At 45.1% G+C, this 25,099-nt stretch overlaps 1 protein-coding gene across 2 annotated transcripts in view; it reads right to left on the reverse strand.

The window, feature by feature from the left end:
* The window catches only part of CDK5RAP2 (CDK5 regulatory subunit associated protein 2), a 170,626-nt gene that overhangs the window by 92,815 nt on the left and 52,712 nt on the right, over positions 1-25,099 (reverse strand). For both annotated transcript variants that reach the window (XM_081065527.1, XM_081065526.1), the window contains exons 13-14: positions 4,938-5,114; positions 1,198-1,338 (exon numbers count right to left, since the gene is read on the reverse strand). In XM_081065527.1, coding sequence (XP_080921653.1) covers positions 1,198-1,338; positions 4,938-5,114 — 318 coding nt within the window. The remainder of the gene's footprint in view (positions 1-1,197; positions 1,339-4,937; positions 5,115-25,099) is intronic.

Raw genomic sequence — 25,099 nt, forward strand, 5'->3', positions numbered from 1 at the left:
CTTCCACCTGAACCGGCCCCTCTCCAAGACGCAGTCACTACAGGGCTGGTCCTGGCACAAGGGGAGGCCTCCAGGACCCCGCCCCAGCCCTGCCGCCTGAGTCTGTTCCTATAGCTATGCCCAAGTTGCACTAAGTTGTTAATTATTTTGCGAATCACCCTTCACAAAACCACAAGTCATGATCAGAGCCATTCATCAGAGAACTAATTTGTGTAAGAGTTCTCTGTCTTCGAATGCATGAACCTAATTAAAGCCAAGTTTAAAAACAACAACAGTGAACTCCTACAGTGAACTCCTTTCCTTTCCTTTCCTTTCCTTTCCCATATCTGGCTGCCCAGTTACATTATATGCAAGCTGGGGGTCAGAACAATCTCTACGCATCTCTCACATAGCAACAGAATCATTCATTCACTCAACAAACATTTACTGAGCCAGGCCCTGGGCTAGATGCTGGGATTCAAACACGAATGACAGTTCTCCACCCCTGAAGTGCCTGCCCATAGTGTGCAGGGGCGCGAGGGAGGGGAAAGCAGAAAAGCAGGTCCTGGAACAACAACACTACGACTACGTGCCACTAGAGATCGGCGTACAAAGTGCTATGCACCAGACAGGAAGAGGAGATGTCACTGCTAAGCGGGTCCAGGGAAGCACCACAGAGAAGATGACACTAGAGTGGCATGTAAGGAGGTTCCGGAGTCACCAGGTAAACAAGGAAGGAAAAGGCATTCCAAGCAGATGGAACAGCATGTGCAAAGGCACAGAGGCCCAAACATGGCGTTTTCAGGAATCTGCAAGAAGTTAGCTGTTATTAGTGATGATGGGGAATGAAAGAAAATGAGAACGGAAAGATAACTGGGGGCCTGCTGTGCCCCTTTTTCGTGTGCATTTGAACAGAAAGATTGTCTTAACACGAGATTACATAGTTCTAGAGAGGTGAGCCCTGGGAGAGCAAACACCAGGCTCATCTTCTAACGAGCTGCGACTTCTCAGTGTCCGGTGCAGTGAGTGCAAACACGCCTGCACAGCTGCGGGGTGCTGGGCTGCAGGGCGGACAGAGTAAGCCCCTCCTCCTGCCTGGAGTAAGCTCAAGGATTAGCAAGGAGGTACCCGAGGATCGCTAGGTCGAAGGAATTACCAAATATGTGTCCGCAAAGAAGATGAATTCGCACGTGCACGTCCAATTTCAGTCAGGCTTACCTCAGAGATGCTTTTGCTGCCGGGTGACGGTTGAGAAGAGCACTCTTCTGTTATTAAGTCTTCACTCCTGAACTTGAAATCCTCTGCAGTCATTAAATAACGATTCTGCTGTACTGCTTCCGAATCTTTTTCATTGAATTTCTAAAGAAACAAAACAAATCATGAGAAGTTTTCATCAAGAAACAATATTAAGAGATTTTCCCCAACTCTTTAAGAGAAGATATTTTATTTTTTCTTCACAATACCCATCATCCTCTAAGTCATTTCCATCATCCCAACATATTAGGCGATTACAAACCTGTAACGTATTCCATTTGTCTGTCATCACAACTAGGAGAGCAGCATGTCAGCATGGAGGTGGTCATTACCATCCTTCCTTCTGGCCACCCCTGTGACGGCCTCCCAATGACTGTGGAGGACAGGCCCAGGCCCTGTCCCCATGGGACTGGACTCCAATCCCAAGTCCCCTTGGCCACGGTGTGACCTCTGGTCTGTTTCCTATCCTACGGGGTTCCTGCTGTGATTAGGTTGATTGTATATTGGTCTCCTCTGAAACATTACAAATTTGACAAAACTTGAACCACCCATATCTATGAGGAGATCTGACTTCCAGGAAGAAAAAGGCAAGACTTCAAACACTGCTTTGGGGTCTGATCACATATGAAAGGTTCTCTCATAATGATGTAAATACGGTTCCCCTCGCTGACCCCTTCAGAAGAGTTGGCGTCCAACATCAAGACAGGAGACCATTTCTCTGCTCTTGTGCCCAAGTTCAAGCACAGAATGTACTCCTAACTACTTAAAACCTGGTAACTGCTGAACGAGGTTTCTGCCCACTCTCTGTCGCAAATTAAGGGAGAGAACCACATCTCATTCCTAAGCACCTATCAGAATTAATTCATCATGTCAAACTTTTAAAAGAAATTAGGTGAACATAAACAAGCAGCAGAGGCAATTTTTTGTAAAAACCTATTGAATTGTAACAGGAAGGAAAAGGAATCAAATAACCAACACTGAATTTCGAGAACTGTCATTAATACTGTTGTACTTGAGTTATACTTTTCATTTTTTATTTTTCAAAAGCCCAATTATACATATATATTGTTTAACAGTCAAACACTACTGTAGGGCTTCAATGGAAAACAGCAGCCCCTACCTCTCTACTTCTCACCTCTGAGTCCCACTCCCAGAAAAAACAACTTTTGACTCATTATAGCTCTTTCTTCTATTTACTTCCATGTTTCTGTATTACATTCCTACTCTCACATTTCTTGATTTCTTTCGGTTAGAGTTTATCTGTTGGTTCCTATCAGAGAAGTTTAAAAATTTAGCTCTTACATCATCTGTCCCCCCAACACTCTTCCTAAAAGTTACAGCACAATTTTAGCTAAACAACATTCCACATTTACATTACTATAGCCACACAAACACTGCTCACAGCTCAGCCATACGTAGAGCTGCATGATTACATTTCCTTTCATTTTCAAATTCTTTGCTTCTCTCGGAATTAGTACCAACTGCTTTGTTCTGTTTACTTAGTTCATAAAACTAAATTATGTACTTAATGTTAATTTATCTCCAAACTCTCTAGAAGAACTGAAAAATTCCTCTAGACAAAGTCAAATACGTCAAGTAAATGATGGCTCCATGTCAGTTTCTTGGAGAAATCCCCACGGCAGTGCTCCCTCAACAGCTCACATCCAGGCTCTCCACATCCGTGGCCCAGCTTCCTGCCTGGGACTTGCCTTCACATCCTGCATGAATTCCCTACTTTCCGGATCCCATGTCTCTCTTGTTTGGTTAATTCCTCCAGAAGTTTCCTTCCAACAAAGAGTACAGGGGAGGCAGATGATTTCAGACACTGAATGGCTGAAAATGCCTTTATTCCGCCTTCGCGCTTGCTGACAGCTTGGCTGAGTACAGAATTCTTCCTCAAAAATCTGAATGCAAAGTATTGCTCTCCTGTCTTCTGGCTTCCGGTGTTGCTGCTGAGAAGGCTGATGTCATTTCGAGTCTGGGTCCTTTGTATGTGGACCCACAGTCTCCTCTCTCTGGGAGCCTTTCGGATCCTCTCTTTACCCCTGTGTTCTGAAAGTTTACACAGACATGCCTTGGACTATAGGTCTTATTTCATTTATTGTGCTAGAAAAAGAGCAGGCCATTGAATATAGAGCTATCTGTCCTTCCATTCTGGAAATTTTCTATGACTTTGAAAATTTCCTTCCCTCTGCTTTGCTTGTTCTATCTTTCTGGAACTCCTGTTACTCATATATTGGAGCTCTTCAATCAAGCCTCTACTTTCTTCTTTTCTCTCCCTTTATCCCATCTTTTAGATTGTTTATTTAATTCTGTTTTCAGAAGACTTACTCAACTTTATCTTCCAACTTTTCTAACTTTTCTCTGCGAAACTTATTATACCTATAATCATACTTCCAATTTCCAACAGGTCATTCTTCTTTTCTTATCAGAGCCCGATTTCTTTTCTTCTCTAAAGATGTCAGCGTTCAGTGTGTTGAAAAGCTGTCTAGTTTTCTTCCTATCCTCCACTGTTTCTAGCTCCTCTTAAGGAGACTTGTTCTCTCTGTTTTGGCCTTTACCTTTCCTATCAGACTCTTTTCTCCTGTTTCGTGAACGCAAGCCATCCAACTAATTTTAAAATGTGACAGTTCTCAGCGCTCTGCGGGTGTGGAAAGGGTCTGTCAGAGGCATCCTCACTGCGAGATGACCAGGTGGGGACTCAGCTGTTTTATCAGAGGACCCCTGACTGTCAGCAGCTATTGGTCTCTTCTCTCAGAGGAATCCCACAGCCAGGGCTGCACACTTCTGCTCCCTCCACTACAGAGAACTGCTGCTCCTGCTTTCAGATGCGCCTTGTGAACCCCAGGCCAGCGCTCTGATTTAAGGTCACAGAGAGGAAAGCTCCTATTTCCTGCTAATGAAGAGAAAAAGGTCACCTAACTGCCCAGCACGCCAGCCAAACCTCCTGTTTACAAAGGAACCAGGTACCACCTGATTCTGAGCTTTCTTGGATTCTGCAGGATAAATCTGTTTGCTTCTTGTTAGCTTTTCATCCCAAAGGCATGAGCCAGAAATGTGGAGAAAGTGGAATCCTCTGTGGTTACCACTTGCCCATCCACTTATCATGCAAACAGCAACCTGCTGTGGTACCACTCCCAATCTCCTGTTCCTGTGGGTTGCACCTTTTTGCCCCTTCGCTGCCATGTTAATGAGGCTTCAGCAGGAAGCAGAGCTAAACACCCATGTCGAATCCATGATGGCTACCTTTAAGTCTGAACTGAATCAAAAATTCACTACACGATCACACAAAAACAGTATTCCCGGACAAAAACGAATGGTTAAAGGAAAAGTACAGCGTAACGAAAGGGCATGGCACGAATAAGGAACAGCAAGGACGGGCAGCAAAAGTACCTCAGAGAAGCAAGCTGGGCGCTAGAGCAAAACAGATCAGGGCCTGACTTGGACCTGCCATTTTCTAGTCATGTGACTCAGGATAAGTTCCCTCCCTTCACTGAGCTTCTGTGCGGCCAGACATACCTCCCGGCCCGTGGAGGCCCAAATGACAAAAACAAAGCTCTAAGGTGCTCTGATATATAGCAATGAAGACGATAATCATTTTTACCATCCTTATTTTTACATAAATGTTCCTGCAAAGCAGTTTTTTAAAAAAGCCCTATGCCATGTCAAAAGATTTAAATACAAAAGAAAAAAAGTTTTGGAACCTGAAGCAACAAGTCCTTGTCCATTTGACTGGCACTTCCTGTTAGACATCCGATCACCGGCCCTTGACTGTGCAACGTTTGATTATTTTCACTCAACAGACTCTTGTAGTGATTCTCCACTGCTTTCTCTCTTTCATTCACTTCGTTGCGTAATTTCTCAACTTCGTTTCTAAGGTCCTAGAAGGAAAAGAAACAAATGGAATTTACTTGCCATAAACTTCAAGGTGGTGACGTCTCACCTGTTTACCTTACTGCTATAATAGAACAAGCTCGTAGATGATTTAACAAATCTGTGCTTCCTTTTCATTTAAAGCCTCACGAAAACCAATTTTAAGAATAATCTGAAATTTGGAAAAAGCTTTATGCACAGATATTTATCACAACATTATTTATAATACTGGGAAACCAGAAAGACACTATCCAATCACAGGAAACTAATTATAAAAAGATTACAGTGCGAAAAATGCACAAATATGAGTACAAGTAAAACAGGATACTATATAATATGATGATTGTTTTTTAAATGTTCATACAAAATGTTGTTAAGGCTATGAAGGAACACGTCAAAATAATAACAGTATACCTAAGCAGAGAGACGGTGGGTGATTTCCAGTTGATTTTTAATTTTTTACTTTTCTGAGTTTCTAAAACCTCGAAGTAAGTTTATATTACTTTCAAAATCAGAAAAAAAACAACAACACTGCCTTAAATCATGACATTTACAAAGTAACATGGAACTACTCATGTTATATAATGTGAAGGGGGAAAAAAAGCAGAAAACAGTATACAGTGTGACTATAACTACCTCAAAATATGTGCTCTTTGAAATACTGCAGCACTGTTCATAATAGCGTGAGGGTGGAAACAACCTAATGTCCACCAATAAAGGAATAAACTATGGCATGTGCTTATAATGGAGCACTCTGAAGCTATGAAGAAAAAGGAACAAGGACTCAAGTCTGTAAATATGCTGCCCTAAAGTAACCTTCAGAATACACTACTGAGGGAGGAGGAACGCAGACCCCAGTAGAAAAAAAGTTTGCATAACACTGCCACTTATTTACCCATAAAATAAATTAAATGGTTACCTACAAGGAAAAAGAAAGAATAAGCTAGAAGGGACAGAGATAGAGAGTAGAATTTATTTTATAGATGTTACGTTGAAACAACTTAAATGTTTAATTATTTAAAAAATAAAATAAAAATCCCCTAAAACTGAAAGCAGAACAAAAACAAAACATGAATGTAACTGTGTATGGGGTTGATCGGTTAACCAAGCGGAAAGAAATTATTTCAGTCACTTTAAAGCAGAGCAATTTGAACATCCTTAATGGGGTATTTCTCTAAGGATGAAAGGGGCTGCTGCAAAAAATCTTAAACAGATTTTAGCATCGTGTTTGAAGAAATAATGTTGGTATTGTTATTCTGAAACTGTGCGTGTATATATTTATTAAATAAGTAATTATGAATGTCATAAAAGCCAAGACTGTAAGCCTAACAGAAAACAAATACAATATAAAAGAAGTTAAAAAGTGTCATTCTAAATTTGAATAGGAAATAATCAGTAGGAACTTCTATTTTCTGTTATCTCCTTCCCTTACTGAAAAAGTCTAGAATCATCCTCTCTGTCATCCAGACTGTAGTCTCTAAATGCCGTTTCCCACCAAAATGGCATTCCCACCAAAAAGCAGTGGTTCTCAAAAGTGTGGTCCCCAGACCAGCATTACCAGCTTCACCTGGGAACTGCAAACGCAAATTATTGGACCCCACACTCCAGACCTCTTAAATCAGAAACTCTGCAGGTAGGTAGGGACTATCAATGTGTGTGTTAATAAGCCTTCTAGGTGATTCTGATGCACACTAAAGTTTGCCTTACAGGAAGGGATGATTCCAGACCTGGGGCAGCAATATACAATATGAACCCAGATATCTCATGTCAGAAAGGAAGAAAGCTTTCAGACTCCACATTCATGTCCAAAGAACTCAGGAGTCAACTTGAATAAGTTTTTCCACTGTCCACAGATAGGGCAATTAGAACATCAAGGATAATAACAATGAATTAAAATACATAAAAACTATTAAAAGTCTGAGTTCATAAAGATATTTTAAACACACACACACACACACAAAAAAAAAAAACCTTCACTACAATAGGCAGAATAATGCGCCCCAAAGATGTTCATATCCTACTCACCAGAATCTGTGAATATGATAAATTATATGGCAAAAGGTAATAAAAGTTGCAGATAGAATTAAGGTTACTAATCAGCTGAACTTAAGATAAATTAACCAGGTGGGTCCAATATGATCACAAAGATACTTAAAAGTGGAAGAGGGAAACACACACAAGACATCACCAGCCATTACTGGCTGCAAAGATGGAATGGGCCGGGGTGTAGAAGTACAGGCAACCTCTAGAAGCTGGAAAAGGGAAGGAAATGGATTTTCCCCTAGAGCCTAAAGAAGGAATGCAGCCTTGATTTTAGCGTGGTAAGGCCATTTCACACTTCTGACGTCCAGAACTGTAAAAATAAATGTTTGTTGTTAAGCCACCAACGTCGTAGTACTTTGTTACAGCAGCGATAGGAAACTAATACAATTACCTCTGGTAAATTCTTATTTTGTCTTTCCTGCATGAACTGTATCCCAGGGTAACTAACTAGAAAAATAAGCTTTTCTTTATAGAAGTATTCAGCCATAAATGAAGAAAAGAATGGGGAGGTTAAATTATCACCAATTTACAAAGTCATCAATGGCCAGTAACATCGCAAAAACAGGAACTATCAAATATTATTGGAAGTACAAATGACCACCTATAATATATATCTTACCAAAAAAATTAAACCTGAATTTCATCGTGCATCTTATCAAACTACCAGCTTACTAGACAGTCAACAGAGACACAAGTTAAACGACATTACAAAAACACAATCAGCAAAATCCAAAACATGGAAAACTGTAAAGAACAAATGACCCAACTAATTCAACAAATAAATTACAAAAAAAATATTTAAAAAGGAGGGAGAGAGGGAGAACCTGTGGATTAAACAATAACTAACAAAGTAAGAAAGGTAGGGACGGTTCGTGTGAATTCACGAATTCATACTATTCCACAGAGTTCATTCTAGCTTTCCCTAACCTTCTTAATATATATGTATACACACACTCTCTCACATACAGAGTTGGACACGGAATTGTAGATGTGTCAGTATATGCCTACGTTTATTCCCAAGCTCTGGCCACTGACAAGGTCTAGAAGTAATGACACCCCAGTAGTAATGAGGACACTTTCCATTAGGATCTTGGTTTCTAAATACCATTCTTCAGTAAAAGAAACAAAAGGTCCTTGAAGAAATGGTTGATTCCAGGACTGGGGTAAAGAAAATACAAGAAGAGTCTAGGACAACTTGGATCCTAGAAGGAAAGGAAGGAAAGACGATGAGACATGTTGAAAAGGCCCAGGGGGCTGGCCCGGTGGCTCAGGCAGTTAGAGCTCCATGCTCCTAACTCCGAAGGCTGCTGGTTCAATTCCCACATGGGCCAGTGGGCTCTCAACCACAAGGTTGCCAGTTCAACTCCTCGAGTCCCGCAAGGGATGGTGGGCTCTGCTTCTTGCAACTAAGATTGCACACGGCACCTTGAGCTGAACTGCCAATGAGCTCCCGGATGGCTCAGTTGGTTGGAGCGCATCTTCTCAACCACAAGATTGCCGGTTCGACTCCCGCAAGGGATGGTGGGCTGCGCCCACTGCAACTAGCAACAGCAACTGGAGCTGGAGCTGAGCTGCGCCCTCCACAACTAAGACTGAAAGGACAACAACTTGAAGCTGAACGGCACCCTCCACAACTAAGATTGAAAGGACAACAACTTGACGTGGAAAAAAGGCCTGGAAGTATACACTGTTCCCCAATAAAGTCCTGTTGCCCTTCCCCAATAAAATCCTTTAAAAAAAAAAAAGAAAAGAAAGAAAAGGCCCAGGAATCAAGGTGAAGGAGCTTCTAATGGCCGAATCTGGGACAGTCTGAGCAAGAAAATAAGCCATGATAGTAATGGCTTACAACCCACAGACTAAAACAAATATCCATGTGTCCATATAGATAGAAACAAATAACTGAGTAACAAATAAATGCAGGAGAAGAGACAGAAGAATTACAGTAAGTATAGAAGGAATCATGGAAATAAAAAATCACCATGAGGCAAGAAAGCACCCGTCATAACTGTTGCAAGTAAGTATCATCAATGGATGGTTAGATTCTTGAAAGTATGATGAGTAACAAGGTATTTACAAAGTCTGAAAGTATCTCCCCACACAATACTATCACAAAGGGAAAAAATAGTCACTTTATTGTGGAGAAACCCAGGCGCCTCCCCACACCTTCACCGAGTGACTGACACCAACCTCACCTGTAATAAGACAAGTTGACATTAGGCACCTCCAGACAGGACACACAGAGAAGAACACATCACCTCAGCGCTATTCTAGCCCAAAATGTATATCCTCAACCTAATCATGAGAAACATCAGACAAGCCCAAATTGAGGGACATTTACAAAACAACTGACCAGTACACCTCAAAGGACTCATGAAGGACAAAGACTGTCCCAGACTAAAGATACGTGACAGTTAAAGGCCGTGTGGACCCTGGATTACATCTTGGGCCGGAAAAGGGGCATTAATGGGAAACTGGCAAAGTTCAGCTTCAGTCTGCACATAGTATTGTATCAGTGTTAATTTCCCAATTCTGATGAGAACGACAGTTAGGGGAGATAGGAACATTCTGGAAACTGGGTGATGGATACATGAGAACGCTATTCTAATTTTCGTAACTTTCCTCTAGGTCTAAAGTTATTTCAAAATAAAAACTTTTTAAAAGAGATATATCAATCAGTGCTATGTGTATACCTTGTCGGGATCATTATTTGAACAAACTATGCAAAATAATTTTTAAATGAGACAATTGGAGAAATCTAAACATTAATTAGCTATTTGGTAACAGTAAGAGAGTATTAATCTTTTTGAAGTGAAAATGGTATTTTTTTAAAAACATACTGAAAAATCATGAAATATGTCTGGGAATTGCTTAAAGTACTTCAGTGTTGAAAGAGAGGAAGTTGGGGAAGGGTATGGAGGAAACAAGGTTAGGTGTGAATTTTCTGAAGCTGGCTGACAAGTACAGAGAGGTTCATTCTCTCCCTTTTTGTGTGCGTATTTGAAATTTTCCATAACAAGCAGATTTTTAAAGTATATTAAAAGCCTGGAAAAAATACCAAAATGTGATTATAGATGTTATTTTTTAAAAAATAATGTTTTTTTCTCAATGTTAAAAAATATTTTCATAGTCTCTACTTGGAGGTTAACATTAAGGGGGTAAACACTTTTAAAGTAACATTTTTACAAAAGAAACAAACCACTTTAAAATTAAATGTTATTTTTTCTCTTGTACAAACAGATGATAAGATTGTCCTAAACCTTTAATCTGGAACAACTGGACGAAGAGCCTGTCATGAATTGTAAAAGTCAGTAAATAGAACTTCAATTCTCAAGGGAGGAAAGAAGGGTTTTTTTGTGGGTTTTTTAAAATCATATTAATACAAATAATACTACAGTTACATTAACAGAATTCTGAAGTTAAAGAATAAGAACATTCCCCCACAATACAGTCATGCCAACAAACTAAACCATTTTCCAATGGTACGTTCCTATCAGTCCTTGTCCATCTGCAGCCATCATTTTCACACATTTTTAACTCTGGTTTGGATTTTTCCCAATTTATTCCATTACACCACAAGCTACGAAGAGCATACACCAATTAAATAATGATGACACAAAAATAACATTTAAAAAACAAAAAGAAAAGTTTAAGGGTATAAAGTCAAGAAAATAGTTATTTAAAAAAAAAAAGTAGAGATGAGAAAGGTCCACAGGCTGCTCCCCCCGAGCTTACAACTGGGCTTTTTCCCTCCTCCTCCTCCTCCTCCTCCAAGGAAAAGACAAGATGTGGTCACTAGGAGATGCTCAGTGAAAGACACCACGGTCTTCACATTTCTCCATTTCAATGAGTATGTCATAATTCACTCCTCTATTTCCCCACTGCCTCCCATCATTTGTTCTTTTAGATAATACAGCAAAGGACAGCTCTGCGCATAAACAGATTTCTTTCTAACTTTTGATCTGTCTTTTCACCAGCGCTGATTATTTTCTTAACTATTTGCTCATTTTGTTGGTATGAAATGGTTCTTCACAAGAGTTTGAATTTGCATTCCTTTGATTGCCACCATGTTTCCATATATTTGACGACTGTTTGGATTTCTTCTGGTGCAAATTGTCTGGCCATTGATGGAAATACTTTCCAGGGTGGGTCTAATGAAAAGCTGATCTCTCAAGAATCACCCATGGTGTGCACACACAAACACACAAACTCACTGTCTCCCTACATCAGAAAAGCCACCAAGACAGAGTCCATCTGTCTTAACTCGAGATATTCGAGACGAGGATGTACCTTTCAAAACTTTCATGACTTTTTTGCCTCCTGGACTGTGTTTGTGAGCTGTTATTAATCAGAATGAGAACGTGCACCAGCACTACTGAGCAGTGAGCCATGGAGTCAGGACCTGGGAGCTCGCACACCTGGGTTCGACTGGAAATAAGAGCTACTGTGTTTCAAGTGGCTACTACGGTTCCCGGCACGTTCTTGTTAAGTCATGGACTGCCCGCACCTACGAAGGCGGGCAAGGCCCCACTCCCCCAGAACCCCGTTGCCTTGCTGACTCTTCTCCTCTAACCTGCTGCTCTCCCCTCAACGTGTTCTGCTCTGGCAACCCTGGTTTTCTTGCTGTTTCTCTTACATACACGTACACGGACACTCCCAGCTCAAGGCTTTATGCTTGCTGCTGTCTCTGCCTGGAAAGCTCCTCAAGGCTGTCCCCTCACTAGCCCCACCACAACTTCACTGTCCAGATCCCTTCCCTTCATTATTCTTCCCGATAGCATCTTCGAATGTAGTACTTAATTTACGGATTTTGTTTATAGTCTCCCCACCAGAATGTAAGCTCCACAAGGGCAGGGGTTTTTGTGGATGTTGTTTACTGCTGTATCTCCAGCACCTACGATGGTATCTGTGTCTGGCACATAGTAGGCACTCGTGGCAAAATAAAGACAGCCATCAATTCTTTGACCTTATACCCGCTGAGAAGTGTGGAGCCTATGTCCTTCCTATAGCTATAATCTGGCCAATGCAATGAGTGCTGTGACCAACAGAATACAGCAGAAGTGACACTGCCAGTTTCTGGAGCCAGGCTTTAAGAAACTAGAAGTTGGGGTGGCCAGGTGGCTCAGTTGGTTAGAGCGTGAGCTCTTAACAACAGGGTTTCTGGTTGAATTCCCACATGGGCCAGTGATCTGCACCCTCCACAACTAGATTGGAAACAACGGCTTGAGCTTGGAGCTGAGTCGCCAGTGGGCAGCCAATTGGCTCAGTGTTTAGAGTATGGAGCTCATAACACCAAAGTCGCCAGTTCAAGTCCCATATGGGCCAGTGAGCTGCGCCCTCCGCAACTAGATTGAAAACAAAAAAGAATAAGAAACTGGAAGCTTCCAACTCTTTTCTCTTGCCACACTCTCTCTGGGAACGGAGTCACCTAAGGAAGAAGGGCTACCCCAACACTGCCATGCTGGGAAGGCCACACACAGGTGCTCCCATTGACAATCCCAACGGTGCTTAGCTTTCCAGCCATCCTCCAAAAGGCACCAGACATGTGAGTGAAGAGTCATGAACCCTCCAGACCAGCCCATCCGCCAGCTGAAAACCAGGAGTGACCTGGACTATACAGAGCGTAAAATCACCCAGCTGAGCCCTATCAAAGACCTGACGCGCAAAAAACATGAGATACCATAAAATGATTATTGTTTTAAGACACCAAATTTTGGGGTCATTTGTTATGAAGCAATAGATAAACCGAAACAGGACCTAATAAATACCTGTTGGATGGATGGATGGATGGATGGATGGATGGATGGATGGATGGATGGGAGGTAGATGGGACTGCCCTCATTTTACAAATGAGGAAACAGGCTCACAAGGTAACTTATCTGAGATCACAGTCGCTAAGGGACAGCACCTGCCTAATTCTAGGTCTCTCTGATTCCAAACCTCTCATTCACTTCCGCAGTGCAATAAGGGTTTGGATTTCTCTCGCACTGATCCCAATCCACAACAGTCATCTGGTGCTCGCTTGTAGAAACCTGTCCCCGAGAAGAACAGGAACCATAAAAATCTGTTAAATGATTAGGTACATCTTTAAATTCACAATAAATTTGCCTGCCAGTCTAGAAAGGTCATGCCAACTTTTTAATTTTAAAATGTTTATGTATTAAGCAAAGAGTATGCACCGTTCATGTACACAGTAATTATAGGTTCACTTACATCATTTCCCAGATTTAGTTCCCTCCTTTATACAAACATCTATCAGACCCATATTTTGATGTCTGGTTCAAGTTCTAATGTGTGTGTGTGTGTGTGTGTGTGTGTGTGTGTGTGTTCAGCAATAATTTATTCCATTCTCCATTTCATTTGCTTATAAAATTTTAATTCGGCTCCACAGGTTAAGAACTTCACATGTGCTATGAGAAAGGCTACTAATATATTGTCACATTTCTTGCACATGTTCCCCCAACCTAACAGAGTTGACAACATGAAAATGACCAGTTCCAGAGTCCCACAAAGCACATGGAGCTTTGTCGTTCCTCAAGATGCATGGTTCTTAACCTGAGGTCCATTGAATGGGCCCCGGGAGTCTATGCAAATTTGTGTGTGAACATTTTGAGGGGTAGAAGGCCCTCAGCACAAATCAGGGTCTCAAGGAAAGGACAGCAAAGGGTATAAACCATTTCTCTTGTTAGAAGCATTAGGAATAGAAACTACTATTCACCGAGCACCAGCTAAGAGCCAAGCATGGGCCGAGGCATTTTTATATTTCTGTCTCTATCTCTAACTTTGTATCTAAAACATCTCTAACCCTAATGATGGCCTGCCTACATGGTCAATGTCATTAGTCCTGTGTTTCCAGAAAGGAAACCATGGCTCCCAGAGGTTGAGAGATTTCACAAAGCTTTACCAGTAAGTTCTAGTGCTGAAATTCAAACCCTAGTCAGTTTGACCCTAAATTCTGTGCTCTTTCCACCCAACTGCAATATTAAGACCAAAGAAATATAAAACCACTCTTTGACATGGCCTTTCCTTGTCAATTCCAATACCCCAAGCTAATGTTATAGTTTGTCAAGGACTCAGATGAAGGGAATGCCCAGCCTGAGACAGAGGCCCTGCTGCTAATGAATGGGGCAGGACCAAGGCTCTTAGACCTCATGTGAAGAGAAGGCCTGAAGAGAAGGGACCACTGCAGGGAGGGGGAACGTGTGCTGAGGTGGCCCTGAGAAGGAGCAGCTGCCATGGCAACTCAAGGAAGACCGGCTCATGTGCTCGGCACCAGTGGAGTTCTACTAAATGTTTAGGAGAGGCATGGAGACGGCATGTCTCACCTGAGCAGAACAACCAGAACTGAAAATAGATCATCTTGGGTGGTTTCCCCCAAACCTCCTTCAATATTCCTGGGCTGTGAAGACAGGCCGACCTAGCCTTGAATCCTGGCACTACTGCTAATGAACTGAGTGGCTAAAGGTAGATAATTATAATTCTTGATGAGAACTTCCTTTCCAGTAAATGGGGATAACGATAACAAGCTCCTGGGCTCCTCGGAGGGTTACATGAGAGAATGCCAGATGGATGCCCAGCACGGAAGCACGTGCGCAGGAAATGATGCCCTTGTCACCGCCCCTCGTCCCCACACCCCCTTCGCGCTGACCCCTAGTCCCAGGTTTCCTCGTGTGGCCACAGCACCACCACGCACGCAGCCACAGGTGCTTCCCTCTCCCTCACACCTTGTCGCCCAGCAGGTAACCCAGTCCTGTTGGTCCAGCACGTCCTCCATACAGAGCACATGAGGTGAGGAGTGAGGATTCGGTGCTTTCACAAGGACACGAGGCCCACCTCCTGCCCTGCCAACAACCCCTGCCACCCGCAGGGCTCTCAAAGGAGCTGAACATAAGAAACGATCGCAGACTGGGGCTCAAAGTACAAGTCTGAAAATCTCACACCCAAAGCAGGGCTTTCTGATAAAATCGTTTGTGTTTTTTTGAGTGGGGAGGGTATATGCAGCTTGAGGGAGCCAGAGCCCAACGAGGACCAGGCCGGGCTAGCTCTGCAGTCAGGAAGCAAAAGAATGTGGAACTTGGGTTTTGGCCCCAAGGCACAACAGCCCAGCCATTAGCCAGGATGCCCAATGAATATCGTGAACTCTGCTTCACCCCATTAGTCACCGCTCGGCCCTTGAGGAGGTCTTAGGAAGGAAGAGGGGCAGAAGCTGACGAACTGGGGGAGGAAAGTGTCCCTCCCTGCACACTCAACCCCTCCTCTCCCTCTTCCCCGGCCACTGCCTTCTTCAGAACTTAGCTCTCGTCTGGTCAACAGCAAAAGCTTCCTGACTCGTGTCCCTGTCTCTAGGTTCACCCACCAAAGCACGTGCACGTGCTTTCATCATTATATCTCTGCCCAGAACCCTTCGGTGGCGGCGAGTTAACTGCAGAATGAAGCTACCTTAACAGACGTCATTCCAGCTCCCACCGGTAGGCTCTCGTTTACCTTTCCGCCGTCTGTCACCAACCACTTCCTTAACACACTCTCCAGGCACTGCGCTTGTAACCACCCAGTCACCTCCAACTGGAAAAATAAAATAAAAGCCCCCAATTCTGCCGGGAGACAGCATGTTTACCTTGCAAGGCCCAATCCAAGGGCCACCTCTTCCACTAAGTCCTCCCTGACTACTGTGGCCCTCAGCAATCTTCCTCCCAAAATACCACCTGCCACTTTTTCCTACAAACGTCTGTGGTGTTCAGGAGCGTGCCGGGTACATTACATCCACCCCCTCATGCCATTCTCACAACAACTCTATGAAGCGGATATTCTGGTTATACCCACTTTACCAATCAGGAAACTGAAGTTCAAAACGTAAAAGCAACTTAACCGAAGTAAAGGGTGATGGAATCAGGATTTAAAAGCAGGTATGTCTATTTGGCTTTTCTTTTCACAAAACTAGTGGTTTTTCCAAGCTAGCTCAAGAAGCACTAGGGGTAGCAACACCCATGCATGGCTATCAGTATCATCTAACTACATGTTCCTGGACCGTCCTCCAGAAATTCTCTCAGTCGATTTGGGGAAAAGCATGAAAACCTCTATCTGATTGTAATGTAAGAAGTCACCATCCTTAGGCATCTGCCGCTTTGGATGCATCTGACTTATTCGCTCCTGAGCAAATAGGAACACGGGAGACAGGTTTAGAAACCCCTCTCCGGCCCCAGACGAACCTTGTATGATGACATCGATTGAGTGGCCTGAATTTCTACCCTAATGGGCAATTTTCCTTTAAGACTCGCAGGTACACTAAGGACCAACAGTGAAGTGAGCGGTGCCTTTGCAAATCCGAGCTGCCTTCAAGCAGACTGATGTTTTTAAAAGCAGATTATCTGAAAAGTAAAATATCCCTATAATCTCAGAATCACATTAGAAATGAAAAGCCAGGCCCTTACTTCCTTCTCCAGTCAGCTAGTTTGTTTTATCTCTGGCCAGATGGGGAATGAGAAGGTTCTCATCCATCAAATTTCTACCTTATCAGGTTTCACTGTGAGAAAGCTTGTCAAAGTACTCGGTAGTTACCTTTAAATACACAAAGGAAACTTCTCCAAAATCTCAATGAGGTATAGGGACTCAGTGATGTACAACTTCCCAGAATTAGTAGGAGACAGTGGTGTTCAAGGCCCGTTTTGTGGAGCCCCAGGGGGAGCGGGGCTGTGGCAGAAGCAGGACATGATGGGGAGGGGCGAGTGCCACGCCGCCTACCTCACTTCACCCTGAGCAGCTCCACTTTTGTTTCCTCTCCAGAAGAGTTCATTTGATCAATGAACCCATATGCTTAAAATAAATAAATGGAAGCCACTGGAATAAGACAGCCATTGTCATGGAGAACTGACAAACATCATGAGGCTGTGAGGACCCAGAAGTTCTGAGCAAGGACCTCCATGTGACTTTCACCAGAAAGCTGGGAAATAATGGACAAAGGAGTTGGAGCTGTGCAGGGGCCACGGCCCAGCTGAGTCACGTAACAGCTGTCACACACTGCACAGCTAAAACCCCACCTGAACGATGCAGTGGGACATACCTGCCTTCTCCTCTGGCCCCACTCACCGTTGCCCCTTGTGCCAAGCTCAGCCATGCCCCCCAAGCCTTTGCACAGGCCTCCCCTCTACCAGGAATGCATCTCTATCTCCCGTCTCCCAGCAAACGGCGACTTACCCTTCAAGTCTCAGCTCCAATCCACCTCCTCTATGAACCTTCCCTTCCTCCCTGCCCCCTCTGAGCACAGTTCCCGTGTCTGTGTTCCCAAAGCATGTGGTCCATCCCTCTATCAGCACTTATCGTGCTCTATTTTAATTAGCTCGTTGCCTGCGTTTCTATTGTATTTCTCTACTAGATTCCTTCAGAGACTGTGTCTGATTTGATTCAGTCCTATACTCCCAGTGCCCAGGACAGAGCCTGGCACAGAAATAATAAAGTAAGAACCGGAGATAAGGGAAAACCCTTCTGTTTATGCCCCAGGGAGACTAGGGCAATTCCATATGAAAACTGATGGGAACAGCCTTTTAAAGCAGCTTCCCCAGCAGCCCCATGCACGAGCCACCGAGACATTCCAGAGTCTGTCATTCTGAAAGGGCTGTGACTCCCTTCCTAGAGAGATCAATCAGCTGGAAAGGAACACACAAGCACTTTCTTCAGAAGAGAGGTGAGTGCTGCTCAAGGCAGAAATGTACAGCTTTGTTGACTTGACTGGTAAAAGGGCAGAGCACATTAGTCCAGTGTCCGTTAGGCTCTAGAAAGCAGCAGTGGTTTGTCCTTCACTCAGGGCCCTGAGGCAGCACCTGCCACACAATTAAAACAGGAAAAGAGGAAAGAAGAGATGGATTCTAACACATTGAGCATCTACCTCTATGTGCCTGGCATTTTCCCCTGCATTACATTTTATTATTCGTGTATTTAATCCTAAAGTAGATATCGTCAACTCCAGCTTAGGGGAGAAAACATTAGTTCAGAGGTTAAGGAACTGATGTAGAGACTGAGAGTTAAACACCTGCTGAAGGTGAGATTCCAGCCAAGTCCAGCACTGCTTTCCACCATTCCAAAGACACCGACTTAAACTGCTGTTTCTAGCTCCCCAGGCGGCGGAATCACCACCATCATCACCACCATCACACAGCTACTATTTACTGATCATTTACGATGTGCCAGGGATTAAGCTACGTGGTACACCCTATCTCCTATAAATCCCTACAAATGACCTCTGTTTTCCTGACAAGATGGACACAACTGGACGAGAGGCGATGTCACTGGCTCACAGTCCAACAGGTGGTAAGTGATGGAGCCAGGATTCAAATCCAGGTTAACTCCAAAGTCTCTGCGTTCAGCCTCTCTTACGAAAAACTAGAATTTCCAAAGACAGAACTTCTTCCAACATCGACACTTAAACTTCACACTTATTATTCTACAAGGATACATCAACATCTTTACACCTGATTAAAACAAACGAAAAAGGCAAAGAGGGAGCTTTGTCCCTGGGTAAAAATCACACTGCCTCAGGTCTGTGGTCTGAGCCCGAGCAGTCGGCCTACAGACACTTTCCAAACGCCATGTTTTGATTACGGTTCACCAGGAGAAGTTCTGAGTGCTGTCACAGCCTCATTTGGAGCTATCCATCAACACGCACATGTGAGAACCAGAGGGGTTCAGGCCAAACTACCCTGAAATTAAACCCGCTCCTGTCAAAGCACACGGGATTAACCAGCTGGGTGACAGGTACGACTTTAATTAGATTTTTGGGCTTTAGCCAGCAAATGCATCCGCACAGCGCTAAGTGCCCAGGTACTGAAGCACACGCTTGTCAGAACAGCGGATGACAGGTCTCGTAACAGATGAGAGCATTATGAGACTGTCTGGGGACTAGGGCTAAACCAATGTCTAATACACGTTGCTTCTAAAGGAGAAGAAAAAGACTATGTCTTGCTCTTCTCCCTCACCCACCCCAAGCGGCACACAGAACACCTGAACCAGAAATAGCACATCTGAGATAAAGATTTACCTCTCTCTATCCCCTTCATCAAATACATGCGCACATACACACGCACGCACACTGAAAGGACCACCTTCTGTCTCTGGAGCCACACAATGGATCAAAGTCAGAGATGTGAGGGAAAGGATGTGAGAATCCACACAGCATTCCTGTCACAGGCCACAGAAGCTAGGACACTTTGCACATCACAGTAAGGACACTGACTTGGGAATACTGGAGAAGCGGGTGTTTGTTTTTTGCAAAAGCTGCCTGAATTTCCTTGAAGGGATATGGGTCCCTCTGGTGGCCAGGAGGTATAATACAATGAAGGGGATCGATCTGGGAGAACCTCACTTTTTGAACTTGCTCATTGTAAAAAGACTTCCAAAGTAAAAAACCAAACTTGTATTCACCAGTGCCTGCCAACAGCGCCTGCACCACTGCACGTACTCAATGAATGTGCCTTGGATAAACAAATGAATAAACTGCAAATTGCAACACATGCCGAGACAACTGGCACTAGGGCACTGCAATCACAGGCAATGAAAACACATACGAGACTGACTCTCCTGGCCGGAATTCTCAGCCAGGATCACACACAGTGAATTCACATGCTTCTATCCAAGCTGCATTTCGGACAGGCATTGTCTCCCTCTGAAATGCTTAAGAGTAGGTACAATGAGACTGCAATAAATGTTTCTGGCACCAGCAAAGGAAGGTTTGATCACACCAAAAACAGGACTGGTTGGCTTTCCATCAGAAAGAATTCAGGAAAGGCTATACAATCCAGTACTGCTTGACTGGGGACCACTGCAAAGGCTTGGAGTCAGGGCTCCTCTGTAAACAGGGCTGCAGTATCCCCTACTGATTTTGCAGTTGCCCAAGAAACGAGAACAATGGGCAACAGCTAGATTAAGTCCCAGGGACTGAAAACCTTAATGCTTACAAGCTTACCGGCCTGGATGACATTGATCTGGCCCCGTGCAAAATTGCTTTTATTGAATAGGGTATTGTCAAAAACTCTGTATCAACTGCTCAGAGAACTCTTTATAAAACCCCCCAGAGGCAATCCTTCCCTCAGGCCTGAGTGCTGGCAAGAGCCGTCCTTTTATCTTACCATGTTCATCTTACAGACACTGGAGACCTTGTAACTGAATTTCCCTTTTTACTTTCGCTGCCAGGAGATACCAGCTGAATGTTAAGTCCCCTCTTCAGTACTGTGATGGGAATCCCACACGCAAGGCTACTTACTCACTGGTTCCATTCCACTAGTCGCCCTCACTTTTCCTTGACCCTCATGCTTTTATCTTTATTTTGGATCTCATTTAATTTTATGACTACCCACAAACCTCTGAAAATGTTTTTGAAACACCAAGAGGAATAAATGACCATTTTTAAAGCTTCAAATAACCAGAATACTGAAAATTGGGTGTTCTTGTTTTGTTTCTCCAAAAACAACATACATTCTCATACATACGTCTGTACAAAACCCCGTCTCTTTTGCCTATCTAGTAACCGTTATCTCAAACTTCAGAACCAGTTCAAAGGTTACTTTCCCCAGCAGCCTGCTCTGATCCTGCCACCTCCCACCTCCCTCCTCTGTGCTCCTGCGGTGCTTTGTTTATGTCTCTGTTATGGAACCACCCCCGGGCCTCGTGGAGAGCCTGCACAGTGTTCAGTGGTCCTCTCCTTTCCCAGGCAGAAACGCAGGCCACTGAAAGGTCTGGTTTTCTGTTTGTTTCCATCTAAATGCAACAGTGGAGCAGCTGCTGAGTGGCAAGCTCTAGTGACTCAGAGCCCTGCTAACAGAACAAGCTGATCAGACAGCAAGGCCAGTCCGCGGCCACGCTCTACCTCTGCGTGCACCCCAGCCCCAAAAGGCAAACCTCATCAAGTTTCCCCAGACTCTGAAAATGCCAGCGACCCCGAGATCTGGGGTAAGACAATCACAGGAAACGGACACCGCCAAACTCTTAGAATATAACCAGAAGCTACATAGAGGTACCACTGTGATGCAATACAGATGGGAAAAGAAAGAAACCATGGCCACATCATCTTATCAGAAACATATGTGACCTGATGTAGCAAAGGAGTCATGATGAGCTGCTAGGACGCTTAGTCGCAAACAAGCTCAGCTGAGGGAAGCATTCAGCGTGCACAGCTATGGTCTGGTCTGCCGGGTGCCCTGACACAAAACGGCACTTTCACTAGGTGATGGCCCATCCCCCTCCAAATGCCTGCTTCTAGAGGAAGCGGACAATGACGGCGCACACGCACACTTCTGACACAAACAAATGGGCACGTGACCCAAGTGGGGGCTCTCGGAACCTCACCCTCCCGCCGTCCCGGCAGGCAGACAGCGGGGGAAGTGGGGTGAGTTCCCCTGCCCCTTGAGTAATAACCTGGGAAGACACGATCCCAGCAGGGCTGGCAATGATGGGCCCAGCCCCTTGGAACTGGAGTAAGCGGATGCAAGAAGCAGCGGCCAGCTCTGGCGGAGACAGATTCGGTCCTGACCGCGTCCCAGCCACCCCTCCCTTCTGGCAGAACCCAGCTACATGAGGCACTAAATGGCGCTTTTCGCCTAAGACTACATCTTGTTACCAATAGCAGCCCAACATTATTTTAGAAACAGCAAGGTTTACATGAATAAGTGAATTATGGAACCAACAATGTCTGACAATAGAGGAGCAGGTAAATAATTACAGCATATCCACTTGATATAGTTATCTAGCTATTTATTACCAAGAATAAGTTGCAATGTAAAAAAAAAAAAAAATCATACATTTTATATATAGGTATAGGTCTGTGTATTGTCCTCATCCAAATTCTACTGAAGGAATATTTTTATGACGACAGGGAAGGAGAACAGGGGCGAGCTATTTTAACCACACACGAAAGACCCAAAACTGTTACCTAACACGTTTTTAACCTAAAAACACTGGGAAGGCGGAAAGAGCTGTGAAAACCGCACCTCAGCGAAAGGCCCCTCTGGCCCGTCGTCCTTTCCTCATCCAGAAAGGCACACAGGCTCCTCAAATCTTACCGTTCGCATCCAACTCCAGTGTCATCTCCTCTCAGGAGGTTTCCCTAACGACTCCATCCCACAGGGACCTTTTGCACCCATTATATAAGCTGCATTATTAGCTCTGGACTGTAAAGCGCTTCGCATTTCATCATGCACAACATTTTCAACCCCCGTAGGAAATGAACCTTTCGGAGGCCACGCCGTGTACATCCATCGGCATCTAAACCAGGTGTATTTGACGTTCAACAACAGCGAATGAGTACAGGGAACATGTCTTTCAACAACACGCAGTAAACGGGTACACTCCGATACTGCTGGGGGCCACATACACGAGACCAGCCTTTTAGACCAATGTTTTGGCAGCATATTTAACTAGTGTAAAATGTTTGTGCCAGCTGACCAGTAATCTCGCTCCTCCTAAGCTATCTAGGGATTCTAAGAGACAGAAATTCTAGCATTATTTATATAGCCAAAACGTTCACAGAGGAGGAAATTACTAAGTAAATCATGTGAAATCTATTCAGTGTGAAGAGCATGCACCACTCAACATAATCAATCTAGAGTCTACACAACATGGGGAGGCGCCCAGGACGGAGGACGTGGCCGGGGGTAGGGGGGATGCCCAGGACGGAGGACGTGACCCGGGGGACGCCCAGGACGGAGGACGTGGCGGGGGGGGAACGCCCACGACGGAGGACGTGACCCGAGGGGACGCCCACGACGTTGGAAGTGACCCGGGGGGACGCCCACGACGTTGGAAGTGACCCGGGGGGACGCCCACGACGTTGGAAGTGACCCGGGGGGACGCCCAGGATGGAGGACGTGACTGGGGGGACGCCCATGACGTTGGAAGTGACCCGGGGGGACGCCCACGACGGAGGACGTGACCCGGGGGGGGGGACGCCCAGGACGGAGGACGTGACCCGGGGGGGGGGGACGCCCAGGACGGAGGACGTGACCCGGGGGGACACGCCCAGGACGGAGGACGTGACCGGGGGGACACGCCCAGGACGGAGGACGTGACCCGGGGGGACACGCCCAGGACGGAGGACGTGACGGGGGGGGGGACGCCCAGGACGGAGGACGTGACCGGGGGGACACGCCCAGGACGGAGGACGTGACCCGGGGGACGCCCAGGACGGAGGACGTGACCCGGGGGACACGCCCAGGACGGAGGACGTAACCCGGGGGGACGCCCAGGACGGAGGACGTGACCCGGGGGGACACGCCCAGGACGGAGGACGTGACCCGGGGGGACGCCCAGGACGGAGGACGTGACCCGGGGGACGCCCAGGACGGAGGACGTGACCCGGGGGGGGACGCCCAGGACGGAGGACGTGACCCGGGGGGGGGGACGCCCAGGACGGAGGACGTGACCGGGGGGACACGCCCACGACGGAGGACGTGACCGGGGGGACACGCCCAGGACGGAGGACGTGACCCGGGGGGACACGCCCAGGACGGAGGACGTGACCCGGGGGGACACGCCCAGGACGGAGGACGTGACCCGGGGGGACGCCCACGACGGAGGACGTGACCCGGGGGGACGCCCACGACGGAGGACGTGACCGGGGGGACACGCCCAGGACGGAGGACGTGACCCGGGGGACGCCCAGGACGGAGGACGTGACCGGGGGGACACGCCCAGGACGGAGGACGTGACCCGGGGGACGCCCAGGACGGAGGACGTGACCCAAGAACACAGATGGTCTTTAGCCTCTGGTTAGATGGGGGGCCCAGCTGCAGCAGGACTGAATGGTGATACTGAAAAACAAAGTTACTTTATTAAAGTGGTGGAATTATAGGTGACAATTTCTTATTCTAAATTTCCATTATTGCTGTCTTGTAATCATTAAAGTTTTTGTTAAATTATACAAACACTGTATTTCAATTCTCTCTTCAGCCTTTGCATGAGGATTTCAAACTCCAGATCTTGGAGCCCTGGTTAAACCAACAGCAGCCCCCAGAGACCTACCCTCCAGTCCCTGTGGCTCTTCTTAGAGCTCTCGCCTCTAATGACTCCGCCTGCCCCAGATTCCCATGCAAGCAATTCAATGACCCTGAGTGTCGATGACCTTGAGTGTCACCTGAGGGTCGATGACCTGAGTGTCGATGACCTGAGTGTCGATGACCCTGCGTGTCGATGACCTTGAGCGTCACCTGAGTGTCAATAACCTGAGTGTCCATGAACCTGAGTGTCAATGATCACTCAAACTCAGACCTGATCCTACCTAACTACACCAACACTTATGTACTCGATGTGGCTCTCAGGGACACTAAATGAATTTAAATGTAATAGAAATTTTAAAAGATGAATTATTTTTGGCTTGCCAAGTTCAGAGAGAATTTTTTAAATGCTAACACCCAATGCTGAATAGTCTTAAAAAAATCACTCATCTAGGGAAACAGAATAATCTTCCTGGAGCACAGTTTGAGTATATCTATAAAACAGTCTTAAAATATTCATATTCTATGACCCAGTAATTATACCTCGATCAGGGAAAAAAAAACAGTGGATAAATATTTATATATAAGGATGTTTGCTACAGCATTTGTTATAAGGAAAAAAAAAAGCATAACGATCTAAATGTCCTACAATAACAGACTAGTTAAACAAATTGTGTAGCACACCCAAGGGATGAAATATTGTGCTTGCACAAAAAGACATGTTCTTGAAGAACATTCATAACACGGCAACACAACAAAGAGAAAACAATGAATAACAAAACAGGATACAAAACTGCATTTTCAGCTTGACACGAATAATGCCTGTGGGGCTGGGAGAGAGAGAGAGAGGGTATAAAGGACAGAAACATCCGCTAGTTAAGACTGGCCATTTCTAGGTGGTCAGACGATATGTGAAATATTCTCTTTATATTTTTCAGATTTTCTAAGTTTTCTGCAACGAATCTCCCAAAAACCGGAAC

This window comes from Rhinolophus hipposideros (assembly GCF_964194185.1).
Source record: "Rhinolophus hipposideros genome assembly, chromosome: 11".
Taxonomy (NCBI): Eukaryota; Metazoa; Chordata; class Mammalia; order Chiroptera; family Rhinolophidae; genus Rhinolophus; species Rhinolophus hipposideros.